Genomic DNA, 16,648 nt, shown 5'->3' with positions numbered 1-16,648 from the left:
CCAAAAAAAGTCCAAATGTTATAGTATTCCATAATATGAAGATCCAGAATAGGAAACTCCATGGAGACAAATAATAGATTAATGGTTTCTCAAGGCTGGGCACAGGAGGGATGAGGGAATTGGTGGGGGGTAAGGAGTAATAGCTGAAGGATACAGAGTTATTCTGAGGTGATTAAAATGTTCTAAATTGTGATGATGGATGCACAACTCTGAATATATCATAAGCCAAGAATCATATATTTTATTGATTGCTTTATTTTTGAGACAGAGTCTTGCTTTGTCACATAGGCAGGAGTGCGTTGGTGTGATATCGGCTCACTGCAACCTCCACTTCCTGGATTCTCCTGCCTCAGCCTCCCAAGATAATTTTTGTATTTTTAGTAGAGATGGGGCTTCACTATGTAGGCCAGGCTGGCCTTGAACTCCTGACTTTGTGATCTGCCTGCCTCAGGCTCCCAAAGCGCTGGGATTACAGGTATAAGACACTGCACCTGTCCTGAATCATATATTTCAAATGGGTAGATTGTATTTTTTAAAATTTTCGTGGGTACTTAGTAGATGCATATATTTAAGGGTGGATTGTATTGTATGTATTTAATTGTATCTCAGTATATCTGATTTTTAAGTAGAATAAAAGAGAAATTATTCTTGTCATGATAAAAACAATTCAAAATTGTGGCAGGCCCAACCTTGACATCTGCTTATTTGGGAAGTCATTTTCCAATAATTTGAAAGTTGTAAAAAACTCACAGTTCTCAGACCTAGGTGATAAAGAGGAAGTAAATTACTCTCTAATAAAGCCTTGGTTAACTATCCTCTTTAGAACTACTACTGATTGCAATGTTGTAGTTTCTATGTATAGTGCCTGTAATACGTAGAATGACAAATATGTGGTTGTGAAATTGTTCCCATGTCACTTCAGAAACATTTTGCTTATGATATTTTGGGCTGGATGATTCAAAAGTAGAGAAACATTATGCTCCTAAGTGTATATTTCTTCTCAACTTAAATGTTAATTTCAATTTAAACATTTTATTTAATCATTAACAACCCAACAGCATTAAACAGTCAATAACATGTGACTGTTTGCTCCTTGTACTCCTCCCTGTACAACAACATCACAGCGCTCCATCTGTACACACAAAAGACACATGAAAATAGGACTCAGCGTTTCGTATTGCATAGCTTATTCAGTACGTTTAAAATAATTTTGCCGCCAATTTCAAACCAGAAAATATGACTCAGTGAGAACGCGTGGTGGCGCTGCAGGTTAAGATGATGGAAAATAGAATTGCCCATCCCGCTCCAGGATCCAGCAAACCGTTTCCCAAAGCCTGGAAACAAAAGAATAGCGGAGCCAGAGCAAACCCGAATGTGAAACCTCTTTAAGACACCACTGGGCTGCTTGGTTCTGACATTCTGGACTGCAAAACCGTGCTACTAGGATCCTGGGGACACGTGAAGCCTCTGTGAACCAACTTTTCAAGAAAAAGCAATGGAGATTGGATGGATGCACAGTCGGAGACAAAGGCAAGTCCTTGTTTTCTTTGTTTTGCTGAGCTTGTCTGGGGCTGGCGCCGAGTTGGGGTCCTATTCCGTAGTGGAAGAAACGGAGAGAGGCTCTTTTGTGGCAAATCTAGAAAAAGACCTGGGGTTGGGGTTGACAGAGATGTCCACCCGCAGGGCCAGGATCATTTCCCAGGGGAACAAACAGCATTTGCAGCTCAAGGTTCAAACTGGGGATCTGCTCATAAATGAGAAGCTAGATCGAGAGGAGCTATGCGGTCCCACTGAGCCTTGCATACTACATTTCCAAGTGTTAATGGAAAAACCTTTAGAAATATTTCAGGCTGAACTGAGGGTGATAGATATAAATGACCATTCTCCCATATTCACTGAAAAGGAAATTATTCTAAAAATACCGGAAAATAGTCCTCTAGGAACTGAGTTTCCTCTGTATCATGCTTTGGACTCGGACGTAGGAAGCAATAATGTTCAAAACTATAAAATCAGCCCAAATTCCCATTTTGGGATTCTAACCAAAGAACGCACTGATGGCAGGAAATACCCTGAGCTAGTATTGGATAAAGAGCTGGATCGGGAGGAGGAGCCTCAACTAAGGTTAACCCTGACAGCGCTGGATGGCGGCTCTCCACCGCGATCTGGAACTGCTCAGGTTCACATTGAAGTGGTGGACATCAATGATAATGCTCCTGAGTTTGAGCAGCCCATCTACAAAGTGCGGATTCCAGAGAACAGCTCCCTTGGCTCCCTGGTTGCCACCGTCTCTGCCAGGGATTTAGACAGCGGAGCCAACGGAAAAATATCATACTCACTCTTTCAGCCTTCAGAGGATATTAGTAAAACGTTGGAGGTAAATGCTATGACAGGGGAAATTCGACTGAGAAAACAAGTAGATTTCGAAGCGGTTACGTCTTATGAAGTGCACATCAAAGCCACAGATGGAGGAGGTCTTTCAGGAAAGTGCACTCTTCTCCTGCAGGTGGTGGACGTGAATGACAATCCCCCACAGGTGACCATGTCTGCACTCACCAGCCCCATCCCAGAGAACTCGCCTGAGATTGTAGTTGCTGTTTTCAGCGTTTCAGATCCTGACTCCGGAAACAATGGGAAGACGATTTCCTCCATCCAGGAAGACCTTCCCTTTCTTCTAAAACCTTCAGTCAAGAACTTTTACACCTTGGTAACAGAGAGAGCACTCGACAGAGAAGCAAGAGCTGAATATAATATCACCCTTACCGTCACAGATATGGGGACTCCAAGGCTGAAAACGGAGCACAACATAACAGTGCAGATATCAGATGTTAATGATAACGCCCCCGCTTTCACCCAAACCTTCTACACCCTCTTCGTCCGCGAAAACAACAGCCCCGCCCTGCACATCGGCAGTGTCAGCGCCACAGACAGAGACTCAGGCACCAACGCCCAGGTCACCTACTCGCTGCTGCCGCCCCAGGACCCGCACCTGCCCCTCTCCTCCCTGGTCTCCATCAACGCGGACAACGGCCACCTGTTCGCCCTCAGGTCGCTGGACTACGAGGCCCTGCAGGCGTTCGAGTTCCACGTGGGCGCCACAGACCGCGGGTCCCCGGAGCTGAGCAGCGAGGCGCTGGTGCGCGTGCTGGTGCTGGACGCCAACGACAACTCGCCCTTCGTGCTGTACCCGCTGCAAAACGGCTCCGCGCCCTGCACCGAGCTGGTGCCCCGGGCGGCCCAGCCGGGCTACCTGGTGACCAAGGTGGTGGCGGTGGACGGCGACTCGGGCCAGAACGCCTGGCTGTCGTACCAGCTGCTCAAGGCCACGGAGCCCGGGCTGTTCGGTGTGTGGGCGCACAATGGCGAGGTGCGCACCGCCAGGCTGCTGAGCGAGCGCGACGCGACCAAGCACAGGCTGGTGGTGCTGGTCAAGGACAATGGCGAGCCTCCGCACTCGGCCACCGCCACTCTGCATGTGCTCCTGGTGGATGGCTTCTCCCAGCCCTATCTACCACTCCCGGAGGCGGCCCCCGCCCAGGCCCAGGACGACTGGCTCACGATCTACCTGGTGGTGGCGTTGGCCTCGGTGTCTTCGCTCTTCCTCTTCTCGGTGCTCCTGTTCGTGGCAGTGAGACTGTGCAGAAGGAGCAGGGCGGCCTCAGTGGGTCGCTGCACGGTGCCCGAGAGCCCCTTTCCAGGGCATCTGGTGGACGTGAGCGGCACCGGGACCCTATCCCAGAGCTACCAGTACGAAGTGTGTCTGACAGGAGGCTCAGAAGCAAATGAGTTCAAGTTCCTGAATCCGATTATCCCCAACTTCCCTCCTTAGGGCACTGGGAAAGAAATAGATTACTATTCCACCCTTCACAATAGCTTTGGATTTAATTCTTGATAGGAACCCATTTGATAAATTATTTAACTTCTTAAGATTGTCTTGTTGATTAAATTGTTCATGCTCACCACCACCAATAAGGTGTTATTTTTCTCTGATTGATTGTTAGTTCAAATTATATTGTTAATTTCAGTTTCTCTTTTCCTTATATTTACCCCAAAGAGGTGTTGCATATGGAATCCCAATTAACAAAATAGACTTTATCTTCAAAATTGATATAATTTAAAATTTTTCTGTCTTTTTATTTTATTTACTTCCTATTCATTTTTTGCTCCATTTTTCATGTTAGTTTTCAGTTTCCTAGAACCTCAAGTATTAAAATAACCTGTTGCATGTATTAGGCATATTTCCTATGTTACATTTCTTTTGTCTATTTTCCTTTCAAAATTGGTATTCTTGTTGGGTTCAAGCTAAATTTTCATTATAATACTTTTTAAAGTTCCTTCCTTCCCTCCTTCCTTCCCTCCCTCCTTCCTTCCTTCCTTCCTTCCTTCCTTCCTTCCTTCCTTCCTTCCTTCTTTCCTGAGACATGGTCTTACTCTGTCACCCAGGCTGGAGTTCAGTGGCACAATCTTGACTCACTGCAACCTCTGCCTCCTGGGCTCAAGGGATCCTCCCACCTTAGCCTCCCAAGTAGCTTGGACTACAGGTGCGTGCCACCATGCCTGGCTAATCTTTTGCAGAGATGGGATTTGGCCAGGTTGTCCAGGCTGATCTTGAACTCCTGGGCTCAAGCCATCCTCCTTCCTCAGCCTCCCAAAATTCTGGGATTACAGGCATGAGCCAATGTGCCCATCCAAAGTTTTATGTTTTTTTTTGAGATGGAGTCTCGTAAAGTTACCTTTTGCAAAAATGTTCAATTTTCCCTGTATTGATATCAACCTAAATAATATATAATATTCCTGTTGTGATATGAGAAATCTTTAACCAGCCTTATCTAAAAATAAAAAGAGAAGCCATTGTAAGACATTGAGTATGTGCAAATGTGTTTGTGTTTGTAGCCAAAAGGCAAAGGTATTATGTAAAAATATTTAATAATTTATTGTTTCTATTTCTGAATTAAAAAATCGAAGGTCCCTGTTATATTTTTAAAGGCTAACAACTCAGTCTCATTAAGTTGGAAAAAAAGCAACTTATCAAGGAGACATTTATATGGTTTGGCTTGTATATTCATCATAGTATATATTGGTGGTATCTAGCCCTTTCTCTGTAAAACATCCCTATGTTTAATCTGTATTTCTTACTTATTATGTGAAAAATTGAGTTTCTTTCTAGATATTAGCCCTTCGAATAAAATTCTGTGTGAGTCAGATTTAATAATTTGTTCTCACTTTCAATAGTGTTAGGATAAGTGTTAGTTTGATCTGTTCTTTACCTCCCCTTATTTGGTTCAGAGAAATTAGGGCCTACTAGATTTTCATTAAAAGGGACCTGAAAATAAAAGCCAGTCCCTTCTTTAACTCTGCAAGTTATTTTAAAGCTAATATAAGAAAAAAAATTGCAAAGTATGAACAAATTAAAGAAAATAATTTTCAAATAGCAGAGTTTGAAAGGCACTGAATATTGTTTCACGTCTTACTAGAGTTTATTTTATGCACGCCTTAATATAGCAAGCATTTAGTGAGTGGCTAATTTGCCAACCAAAGATGACTAAGACAGTTGTTCTCAAGTAGTTCACACATTGATGAGGGGGCAAATTGGCCTGAAACAGAAAGCAATAATATTTATAGAGTAAGCATAGTTGTATACATAAGTTTTAGAGAAGCACAGTGGAGAGACAGCCTAAATGCTTGGTTCTGGACTACAGAGCAGTGATTCTAGTTAGGCAATGTAATGAGATCTTGAAGAAATTTGTTGAAGAAGATGTGAAACAAGATTTTTGTTGATGCTAATTTTTGGTGTTCCTATGCTCAAAGTTTTGGGGAAAGAGAAATCGGTTGTTTTGGTGGTTCCAGAAGGCACCCACAATTTTCCCTTTGTTTGCATAAGAGTTGTGTCAGAGGCGAAAGGCCTAGTACACAGCTAAATGTAACACAGAATTGAACAGGGTTACTACTAGAAACATTTTTTCAACTGTTCAATTTTTAACTTTTCTCATGAAGCAATGAAGAATTTTTATGTAGACAAACACAAAAATTGGGCATAGCCATTTGACTGTATTGGGAGCCACAAGGTGGCGCTGCAGGCTAAAGAGATGGAGGAACAAAATTGACCAGCCTGCTACGGAAGTCCTTGACAAAAAGGAAATATCGAGACAGATGGGCTGAGAAGAAAAGCTGTCGAGCCCCCGATTGGGAAAGGAAAAATTAAAAACCCTAGATCTCTGCTACACATAAGTCTGGGTTTGCGATTGCTATTTGTGCTGGGGCAATGCGATTGAGACTGACATTGAGGAAAGAAGCAGCTATGGAGGCCAGGGGATTCAGCTTCCCAAGACAAAGGCAAGTCCTGTTTCTTTTTCTTTTTTGGGGAGTGTCCTTGGCAGGTTCTGGGTTTAGACGTTATTCGGTGACTGAGGAAACAGACAGAGGATCCTTTGTGGTCAATCTGGCAAAAGATCTGGGACTAGCAGAGGGGGAGCTGGCTGCAAGGGGAACCAGGGTGGTTTCCGATGATAACAAACAATACCTGCTCCTGGATTCACACACTGGGAATTTGCTCACAAATGAGAAACTGGACCGAGAGAAGCTGTGTGGCCCTAAAGAGCCCTGTATGCTGTATTTCCAAATTTTAATGGATGATCCCTTTCAGATTTACCGGGTTGAGCTGAGAGTCAGGGATATAAATGATCACTCGCCAGTGTTTCAGGACAAAGAAACAGTCTTAAAAATATCAGAAAATACTGCTGAAGGGACAGCGTTTCGACTAGAAAGAGCACAGGATCCAGATGGAGGACCTAACGGTATCCAAAACTACACGATCAGCCCCAACTCTTTTTTCCATGTTAAAATTGGTGGCAGTGATGAAGGCATGATATATCCAGAGCTAGTGTTGGACAAAGCACTGGATCGGGAGGAGCAGGGAGAGCTCAGCTTAACCCTCACAGCGCTGGATGGTGGGTCTCCACCCAGGTCTGGTACCTCCACTATAGGCATTGTGGTCTTGGACGTCAATGACAATGCCCCACAGTTTGCCCAGGCTCTGTATGAGACCCAGGCTCCAGAAAACAGCCCCATTGGGTTCCTTATTGTTAAGGTATCGGCAGAAGATATAGACTCTGGAGTTAACGCGGAAGTATCCTATTCATTTTTTGATGCCTCAGAAAATATTCGAACAACCTTTCAAATCAATCCTTTTTCTGGGGAAATCTTTCTCAGAGAATTGCTTGATTATGAGTTAGTAAATTCTTATAAAATAAATATACAGGCAATGGACGGTGGAGGCCTTTCTGCAATATGTAGGGTTTTGGTGGAAGTATTGGACACCAATGACAATGCCCCTGAACTCATTATATCATCACTTTCCAACTCTGTTGCTGAGAATTCTCCTGAGACGGTACTGGCTGTTTTTAAGATTAATGACAGAGACTCTGGAGAAAATGGAAAGATGGTTTGCTACATTCAAGAGAATCTGCCATTCCTACTAAAACCTTCTGTGGATAATTTTTACATCCTAATGACAGAAGGCGCGCTGGACAGAGAGAGCAGAGCTGAGTACAACATCACTATCACCATCACTGACTTGGGGACACCCAGGCTGAAAACCGAGCACAACATAACTGTGCTGGTCTCCGACGTCAATGACAACGCCCCCGCCTTCACCCAAACCTCCTACACCCTGTTCGTCCGCGAGAACAACAGCCCCGCCCTGCACATCGGCAGTGTCAGCGCCACAGACAGAGACTCAGGCACCAACGCCCAGGTCACCTACTCGTTATTGCCGCCCCAGGACCCGCACCTGCCCCTACCCTCCCTAGTCTCCATCAACGCGGACAACGGTCACCTGTTCGCCCTCAGGTCGCTGGACTACGAGGCCCTGCAGGCGTTCGAGTTCCGCGTAGGCGCCACAGACCGCGGCTCCCCGGCGCTGAGCAGCGAGGCACTGGTGCGCGTGCTGGTGCTGGACGCCAACGACAACTCGCCTTTCGTGCTGTACCCTCTGCAGAACGGCTCCGCGCCCTGCACAGAGCTGGTGCCCCGGGCGGCCGAACCAGGCTACCTGGTGACCAAGGTGGTGGCGGTGGACGGCGACTCGGGCCAGAACGCCTGGCTGTCGTACCAGCTGCTCAAGGCCACGGAGCCCGGGCTGTTCGGTGTGTGGGCGCACAATGGCGAGGTTCACACCGCCAGGCTGCTGAGCGAGCGCGACGCGGCCAAGCATAGGCTGGTGGTGCTGGTCAAGGACAATGGCGAGCCTCCGCGCTCAGCCACCGCCACGCTGCACGTGCTGCTGGTGGACGGCTTCTCGCAGCCCTACCTGCCTCTCCCAGAGGCGGCGCCGGCCCAGGCCGAGGCCGACTCGCTCACCGTCTACCTGGTGGTGGCGTTGGCCTCGGTGTCTTCGCTGTTCCTCTTGTCGGTGCTCCTGTTCGTGGCGGTGCGGCTGTGCAGGAGGAGCAGGGCGGCCTCTGTGGGTCGCTGCTCGGTGCCCGAGGGCACCTTTCCAGGGCATCTGGTGGACGTGAGCGGAGCTGGGACCCTGTCCCAGAGCTACCAGTATGAGGTGTGTCTGACGGGAGGCCCCGGAACCAGTGAATTCAAGTTCTTGAAACCAATTATTTCGGATATTCAGACACAGGGCCCTGGGAGGAAAGGTGAACAAAATTCCACCTTCCGAAATAGCTTTGGATTTAATATTCAGTAAAGTCTGTTTTTAGTTTCATGTACTTTTGGTGTGTTGCATAGCCATGTTTCCATTAGTTTACTTTTAAATCTCAAATTTAAGTTATTATGCAACTTCAAGCATTATTTTCCAGTAGTATATCTCTGTGATTTTACAATGTTTCATCTTTTTTTTTTGCATTAATAACAACTAGGTTTAAGGTAATTAGTATATTTTCTAAATGATAGTGTTAAGATTTTAATTCTTTCCAACTGCCCAAGGAATTAATTACTATTATATCTCATCACAAAAATCTGAAGTTTTGATTCATTTCAGAGCTTGCATCCCATGATTCTAATCGCTTCTGTCTATAGTGTACTTGCTCTATTTAAGGCATATCTACATTTCCAAACTCATTCTAACATTCTATATATTCGTGTTTGAAAACCATGTCATTTATTTCTAAATCATGTATTTAAAAAGAAATATTTCTCTACTACTATGCTCATGACAAAATGAAACAAAGCATATTGTGAGCAATATTGAACATCAATAATACCCTTAGTTTATATACTTATTATTTTATGTTTAAGCATGCTACTTTCACTTGGCCAATATTTTCTTATGTTAACTTTTGCTGATGTATAAAACAGACTATGCCTTGTAATTGAAATAAAATTACAATCTGCATGAAAATAAATACAAATAAAACATTTTAAAATTTGTGTTTGAGATTGCTGGAGATATTCATTTTTATGTTGCAAATTTATTTTAAATACCAAATTTTTAATAATAAAGAGGAACTAAGGGTTAGAACGAAAAACAAGTTTCATTAGTTTTTTATATTACTATATGTTAAATATATACTATATATAACTAACATTTTATAGTTTTCTAAATTAGCTGTTCTGCCAGTCCCTTACCACAGTGTGGTTTCTTCTTGACTTGATCTCAATATTTATAAATAATATGTTTATACTACTATATCTTGATATTGTTTTGTATTTGAACCATTTCTTTCTATAATAGAAAAGCATTTAGCTTTCTTATTTCCAAACTAGCAAACATATACAAACATTGCAAATTGTTTTTCTCCTATTCTCCCAATATAGATGCCACAGTTTCTTAGTTAAATTAGTAGTTAGTATCTATATTGCTGTGTGCTTCAGAATATGCATTTGTGTACTGTACTATAATTAAATTTCCTTACTTGAAAAGTATGGTTCCTAGAGTTCATAATTGTTATCTCATACTTGCATTATTTTCTATGTACTTCTATTGTTTTTTTTCCATATCTTTCATTTGAATGTATTTTCTCCTTAAAAATATTCCAATTTTTAAGATACTCTGTCAATGACATTTATTTTCAGGAGCTCTTTCAACCTGAATTTCCTCTGTTTCATTTAGACTGGTTCATCTATAGACTGTTACCCTGGGACTTCTTACCCTTCAGTACTTTCCTTCATGAGTCTCCTTTTACAAGGTCCAGTATACTCTTCTTTCTTAGTTTACTCTCTTATTCAGCTGGCACACATCTCTCAAGGCCTTCATATAAATGAATGCAGAAAAGATTTTTTAAAATTGTCTCCTTATATTGTGAAGACATCTTTTTTGTTTGTTTTCATTTGCTTGATAGTTTGACTGGGTATAAAATTCTAGTTTGAAAATAATTTTCCGTCAGATTTTGAAAGCTGAAACTGTTTCTTTTACTCATTGCATGTCGAGTTCCTTTTCAAAAGACTGACTTGATTTTGATTCCACCTCTCTTTGTTCCTTCTCTCTTACCTCCTTCCCTGGAAGCCCTGAAAAACTTTTTCCTGGTATTCTGAAAAGACCTTAATATAGGCATTCTATTTATTAATCTGGCCATGCAGGCATACCCTGTTAACATACAGACTCTCACTGTAAGTTCTGAGAAATTTTCTTGTTATGTTTTAGTAATAATTTATCCATTGAGTTTTCTACAGTCTCACTTTAACCAGAATCTCATTAAATATTGCACCTCCTGCATTGATTTTTCTGAGACTCTAAATTATAATTTTTTTCTTCTTTTCCATCTCTTGTTCTACTTATTAGACAATTCATGTAGTCATCTAATCTTCATATTTAAGTTTTTCTTTTTGGATAACAAATATTTATTTTTAAGAACTCTTTTGGTTTTTCATGACATATTACAAATTTGCAAATGTAAATCTTCTTTCACCTATAATTAATCTATTTATTCTTTAAAAATACATTATATAGTAAGAGTTATTATTATACCTATTTTAAACTTGCAAGTGAATCAAAGGGAAGAATTTGCCTAAGGCTATATAGCTAGTAAGGGGCACTTAAGCCCTAAGCTATTCTTTGTCTTCCAGATATGAATATGTACTTGATAGGGTTACTGTTAACATTAACTAGGTAAATACATATGAGGCACTAGAATAATGAACTTAGAATAAGTCAATAAGTGTTAGCTCTTTCTACATTTTGTTTCTCTGGGGATATTAATCAGACATTTTAAAAGGCTTTTTTGGCCGGGCGCGGTGGCTCAAGCCTGTAATCCCAGCACTTTGGGAGGCCGAGACGGGTGGATCATGAGGTCAGGAGATCGAGACCATCCTGGCTAACACGGTGAAATCCCGTCTCTACTAAAAAAACCAAAAATCTAGCCAGGCGTGGTGGCAGGTGCCTGTAGTCCCAGCTACTCGGAAGGCTGAGGCAGGAGAATGGCGTAAACCCGGGAGGTGGAGCTTGCAGTGAGCCGAGATTCCGCCACTGCACTCCAGCCTGGGCGACAGAGCGAGACTCCGTCTCAAAAAAAAAAAAAAAAAAAAAAAAAGGCTTTCTTTTGTTTTCTGAATTATATCTACTGCCTCCTGTTGCTTTTTGTGTGTGGCGGTAGTATTACAGTTTTGGTCTTTCTATTTCATGTAAGCATTTTCTCAAAAGTCTTGTGATCTTTGGCTATCTTGTTATATATATGAATGATGACACAGCAAATGCTGACAGTCAACCCTTCATGAGTATTGATGACAGGGCTTCACTCTAATGTAACCATGATAGGATAGAGCTGTTACCTTGGGAAACCCCCACATATCAGTACATATAAGTCTTTATCTGCACCTTTCATATTCCCCGGGATAGAATTCTACAATATTCAATGTTCTGGGGTTTGATGGAGAAGACGTCAGGCATATATCTTGTGTCCTACAATCTGAGAGTGTCATGGCGAGGAGTCTCACTATACAGAAGGCAGTGTTTTGCCTAATCTCCTTATCTTTAGTTTCATACCTCCTACTTTCACTCAGTTCTGCCTGGGGTTTCCAAGACTGGAGATAGTATAATTTCTCCAGAATATAATCTAATTTCTCCAGAGTATAAGCTTTCCATTCTCTGGCTCTCAGTTATTTTCTAGTCTCTGTATGGCAGCGAAAAGACCACAGAATTCAACTATCCAGTATACATACTTTCAGCTGATAACTTCTTTTTAAAGGCCTTACTTGACTTCAGCCTTCTTATACACCTGGGTCCTCCAAGTTTGGTACCTATTAGGATTATACAGGGAAAACCCAGTAGTTTATTTTTAGTATCTCCAATGCAGGAACTTTATTTTAGACATTTCTTGGAACTGTTGTTAATTGTTCTTTCATCTGCTTCCTATCATCAGATAATTTGTGTATTCACTTATGTATTCTTAGTCTTTGTGAGTTCATACCTTTTGTTAATTTTCTGTCATTTTAGAGGAGGTTAAGAAGAAGGAAGGATAATTGTATAGTCAATCCACATACTATTCAATTTCTACTCTTCTGCACTGATAATTTTTCAACCATGTGTCTAGTTCACATTTTTACGAATGTAATTTGAAATTAGCATTTTTTAAAAAATGCAGACTTCTTAGATATCCTACATTCTTCAGAGTATTTTGAGATGTCTAATAGTGGATACCATTGGCAGGTTCCAAGCACCTATTCCAACCATCTCCCTCATTATGTAGCAGCCATGCACTTCGGCTAGGATTGAAACCACCTCACGTTTAAGGGGCAATTTCTGACTGGATTAAAACAAAGGGCCAAAGATGGAGTCTTTAGATTCTGGGACTACAATCTCTACCTTTAATCCTATACATCTTGAGACACTGATTTCTTCAGTAACAGGCTGAAGTGCTCTCAATTGGGCTAATCAGAATGAAGGCTAAGATTTTGTTCTATTATTGAGGAAGAAAATCTCTTCAGCTTCTTGAGCTGAAAAACAAAGCAGATAGCCATAATTGTTGCTGGAATAAACCTTGGGAAACTGAGGGAGGCCAGTCTTAGAAATAAGCCTGCTTTAAATGAAACGAACATGTTTGTGCATTTATTATTTTTTGAGAAGCTGGAACTAAATCAAGGATTCTCATAATGTGTTCTACTCCCAATATCTTACTTTGCTTTCTCGCAGTTCACAATTCTTTGCTACCAAGGAAATCTAAATGAATGCCTTCTTGTGCTATCATAACTATCAAAGTATGTCCCATCTCATGGTTAATCCAGTTTCATATCAAATATGAGAGGACTTCTAAAATGACCCATGTATAGTTTGCATTTTCATTACCACCTAAGGAAAGTCAAGTAGTGATAGAATTTTGTACAGCTTAATAATATTATTGTTGTTTTATGTTTCCAATCTTCTCAGAAAGATTACAAACCACTGGGGTCCAGGAATCACATCTTGTATTTCTGTATTCACCACAACTAAGCATGTTTGGCTGTGTGGAGAGTAGGGAAAGGTAAATGCTTTAAGATGAATATTAACAGCATATCAAACTAAAGAGAATATGAAATAATTATTATAGAAGATGCAATATATTTGTAATCACTTGAACACGATGAATAAAACAATGTTTGTTTCCGGAGGACATGTAAGTGAATGGAATTTACGTAGCTTCCACCAAACTGTGAAAATCTATGGAGACACTTGGTGGCGCTGCAGGATAACATCGTGAAAAGTAAATTGATCGGATGGTGTTGTGAACACTGATAACCAGTGCACACAGAGAAGCAGAAGACAGAAAGAACAAGCCTTCAAGAGGGTGACTTAGAAGCCATTCAACAGGGTTAAAATCCTTAGACCATAGAGGATTTGGTGGACAAGTCAGAGACACATTCCCCAGAACTGAAGCCATTCTTCAAGAAGCCTACAAGAAAGGAGCTATGGAGAACGGAAGAGCATGCACTCAGCAGATAAGGCAAGTCCTGCTTCTCTTTGTTTTGCTGGGAATGTCTCAGGTGGGCTCTGAACCTGGGAGCTTTTCCGTGGCAGAGGAAATGCAGAGCGGGAGTTTTGTAGGCAATCTGGCAAAGGACCTGGGGCTGAAGGTGAGAGAACTGTCCTCACGGGGGGCTCAGGTGGTCTCTAATGATAAGAAACAGCGTTTGCAGCTGGACATAAACACTGGGGATTTGCTCTTAAGCGAAACACTAGACAGGGAGGAGCTCTGCGGTTCCATTCAGCCTTGTGTGCTACATTTCCAGGTGTTAATGAAAAACCCCACGCAGTTTTTACAAATTGAGCTTCAGGTCAGGGATATAAATGATCACTCTCCCATCTTCTTGGAAAAACAAATGCTCCTAGAAATCCCAGAGAACAGTCCTGTTGGTGCTGTGTTCTTACTAGAAAGTGCGAAGGATTTAGATGTAGGAATCAATGCTGTAAAAAGCTACACAATAAGCCCCAACTCTCATTTTCACATTAAAATGAGAGTCAATCCAGACAATAGGAAATACCCCGAGTTAGTTCTGGACAGGGCACTGGATTATGAAGAGCGCCCGGAGCTCAGTTTCATCCTCACTGCTCTGGATGGCGGGTCCCCTCCCAGGTCTGGAACTGCCTTGGTCAAAGTGGTGGTTGTGGACATTAATGACAACTCCCCTGAATTTGAGCAGGCTTTTTATGAGGTGAAGATTCCAGAGAATAGCATCCTTGGCTCACTGGTTTTGACTGTCTCAGCTTGGGATTTAGACTCTGGAACAAATGGTGAAATATGCTACACTTTATCCCATGCTTCAGAAGATATTCGCAAGACATTTGAAATTAATCAAAAGTCTGGAGACATTACTTTAACAGCACCGTTGGATTTTGAAACGATTGAATCATACTCAATAATCATTCAAGCCACAGATGGGGGAGGACTTTTTGGAAAATCTACAGTCAGAATTCAGGTGATGGATGTAAATGACAATGCTCCTGAAATCACTGTGTCATCAATTACCAGTCCAATCCCAGAAAATGCGCCAGAGACCGTGGTTATGGTTTTTAGTATCCAAGATATAGACTCTGGGGACAACGGAAGAATTGTTTGTTCCATCCCGGAAGACCTCCCATTCGTGCTAAAATCTTCAGTTGAGAATTATTACACGTTGGAAACAGAGAGACCACTGGACAGAGAGAGCACAGCCGAGTACAGAATCACCATCACCGTCACTGACTTGGGGATACCCAGGCTGAAAACGGAGTACAACATAACTGTGTTGGTCTCCGACATCAATGACAACTCCCCCACCTTCACCCAAACCTCCTACACCTTGTTCGTCCGCGAGAACAACAGCCCCGCCCTGCACATCGGCAGCGTCAGCGCCACAGATAGAGACTCGGGCACCAATGCCCAGGTCACCTACTCGCTGCTGCTGCCCCAGGACCCGCACTTGCCCCTCGCCTCCCTGGTCTCCATCAACACAGACAATGGCCACCTGTTTGCCCTCAGGTCGCTGGACTACGAGGCCCTGCAGGCCTTCGAGTTCCGCGTGGGCTCCACGGACCGCGGCTCCCCGGCGCTGAGCAGCGAGGCGCTGGTGCGCGTGCTGGTGCTGGACACCAACGACAACTCGCCCTTCGTGCTGTACCCGCTGCAGAACGGCTCCGCGCCCTGCACAGAGCTGGTGCCCCGTGCTGCCGAGCCGGGCTACCTGGTGACCAAGGTGGTGGCGGTGGACGGCGACTCGGGCCAGAACGCCTGGCTGTCGTACCAGCTGCTCAAGGCCACGGAGCCCGGGCTGTTCGGTGTGTGGGCGCACAATGGCGAGGTGCGCACCGCCAGGCTGCTGAGCGAGCGCGACGCAGTCAAGCATAGGCTGGTGGTGCTGGTCAAGGACAATGGCGAGCCTCCGCGCTCGGCCACCACCACGTTGCAAGTGCTCCTGGTGGACGGCTTCTCCCAGCCCTACCTGCCTCTCCCAGAGGCGGCGCCGGCCCAGGCCCAGGCCGACTCGCTCACCGTCTACCTGGTGGTGGCGTTGGCCTCGGTGTCTTCGCTTTTCCTCTTGTCGGTGCTCCTGTTCGTGGCGGTGCGGCTGTGCAGGAGGAGCAGGGCGGCCTCTGTGGGTCGCTGCTCGGTGCCCGAGGGCCCCTTTCCAGGGCATCTGGTGGACATGAGCGGCACTGGGACCCTGTCCCAGAGCTACCAGTATGAGGTGTGTCTGACAGGAGGCTCCGGGACAAATGAATTCAAGTTCCTAAAACCGATTATCCCTAATATCCAGGCAAAAGGTCCTGGGAAGAATAGTGAAGAAAACCCCACCTTTCGAAATAGCTTTGAATTTAATTTTTAGTAAGAATACTATTTACATTTTCATGTACATTTTTAGTTTTATAGAACCATATCAATATTATTTAATTTAAAACTAGTTACATTATTATGCAATACAACTAATCGTATTTTTAATTTTTTCTTTTCTTTCCCCACTTTTTTTTTTTTTTTTTTTTTTTTTGACCTAGTCTCGTTCTGTCACCCTGGCTGGAGTGCAGTGGTGTGATCTCAGCTCACTGCAACCTCCGCCTTTCGGGTTCAAGCAGTTCTCCTGCCTCAGCCTCCCGAGTAGCTGGCATTACAGGCGCCCACCACCACGCCCGGCTAAAATTTTTTTTTTTTTTTAATCTTTAGTAGACTTGGGGTTTCACCATGTTGGCCAGGCAAGTCTCAAACTCTTGACCTCATGATCCACCCGCCTTGGCCTCCCAAGGTGCTGGGAATACAGGCGT

The 16,648-nt window shown here is 43.4% G+C and overlaps 3 protein-coding genes across 3 annotated transcripts; all 3 read left to right on the top strand.

The window, feature by feature from the left end:
- The first annotated feature begins 1,495 nt into the window (after positions 1 to 1,495).
- Positions 1,496 to 5,232, top strand: LOC105467244 (protocadherin beta-16). The gene has a single exon (XM_024788253.2). It carries the CDS (start codon positions 1,496 to 1,498, stop codon positions 3,824 to 3,826), a length of 2,331 nt encoding a protein of 776 aa, XP_024644021.2. The 3' UTR covers positions 3,827 to 5,232.
- Positions 5,233 to 5,402: 170 nt separating this feature from the next.
- LOC112424101 (protocadherin beta 10) lies at positions 5,403 to 9,375 on the top strand. The gene has a single exon (XM_024788252.2). It carries the CDS (start codon positions 6,260 to 6,262, stop codon positions 8,690 to 8,692), a length of 2,433 nt encoding a protein of 810 aa, XP_024644020.2. The 5' UTR covers positions 5,403 to 6,259; the 3' UTR covers positions 8,693 to 9,375.
- Positions 9,376 to 9,461: 86 nt separating this feature from the next.
- LOC105466998 (protocadherin beta-11) lies at positions 9,462 to 16,366 on the top strand. Its single transcript, XM_011716274.3, has one exon. It carries the CDS (start codon positions 13,825 to 13,827, stop codon positions 16,216 to 16,218), a length of 2,394 nt encoding a protein of 797 aa, XP_011714576.1. The 5' UTR covers positions 9,462 to 13,824; the 3' UTR covers positions 16,219 to 16,366.
- Positions 16,367 to 16,648: the final 282 nt, after the last annotated feature.

The sequence above is a fragment of the Macaca nemestrina genome, chromosome 6 (genome assembly GCF_043159975.1).
Source record: "Macaca nemestrina isolate mMacNem1 chromosome 6, mMacNem.hap1, whole genome shotgun sequence".
Taxonomy (NCBI): domain Eukaryota; kingdom Metazoa; phylum Chordata; class Mammalia; order Primates; family Cercopithecidae; genus Macaca; species Macaca nemestrina.
This window is presented reverse-complemented; position numbering and strand designations above follow the sequence as displayed.

Bases quoted from the DNA above. Each gene is read 5' to 3' on its own strand.
- LOC105467244 (XM_024788253.2), top strand. From the start codon at position 1,496: ATGGAGATTGGATGGATGCACAGTCGGAGACAAAGGCAAGTCCTTGTT.
- LOC112424101 (XM_024788252.2), top strand. From the start codon at position 6,260: ATGCGATTGAGACTGACATTGAGGAAAGAAGCAGCTATGGAGGCCAGG.
- LOC105466998 (XM_011716274.3), top strand. From the start codon at position 13,825: ATGGAGAACGGAAGAGCATGCACTCAGCAGATAAGGCAAGTCCTGCTT.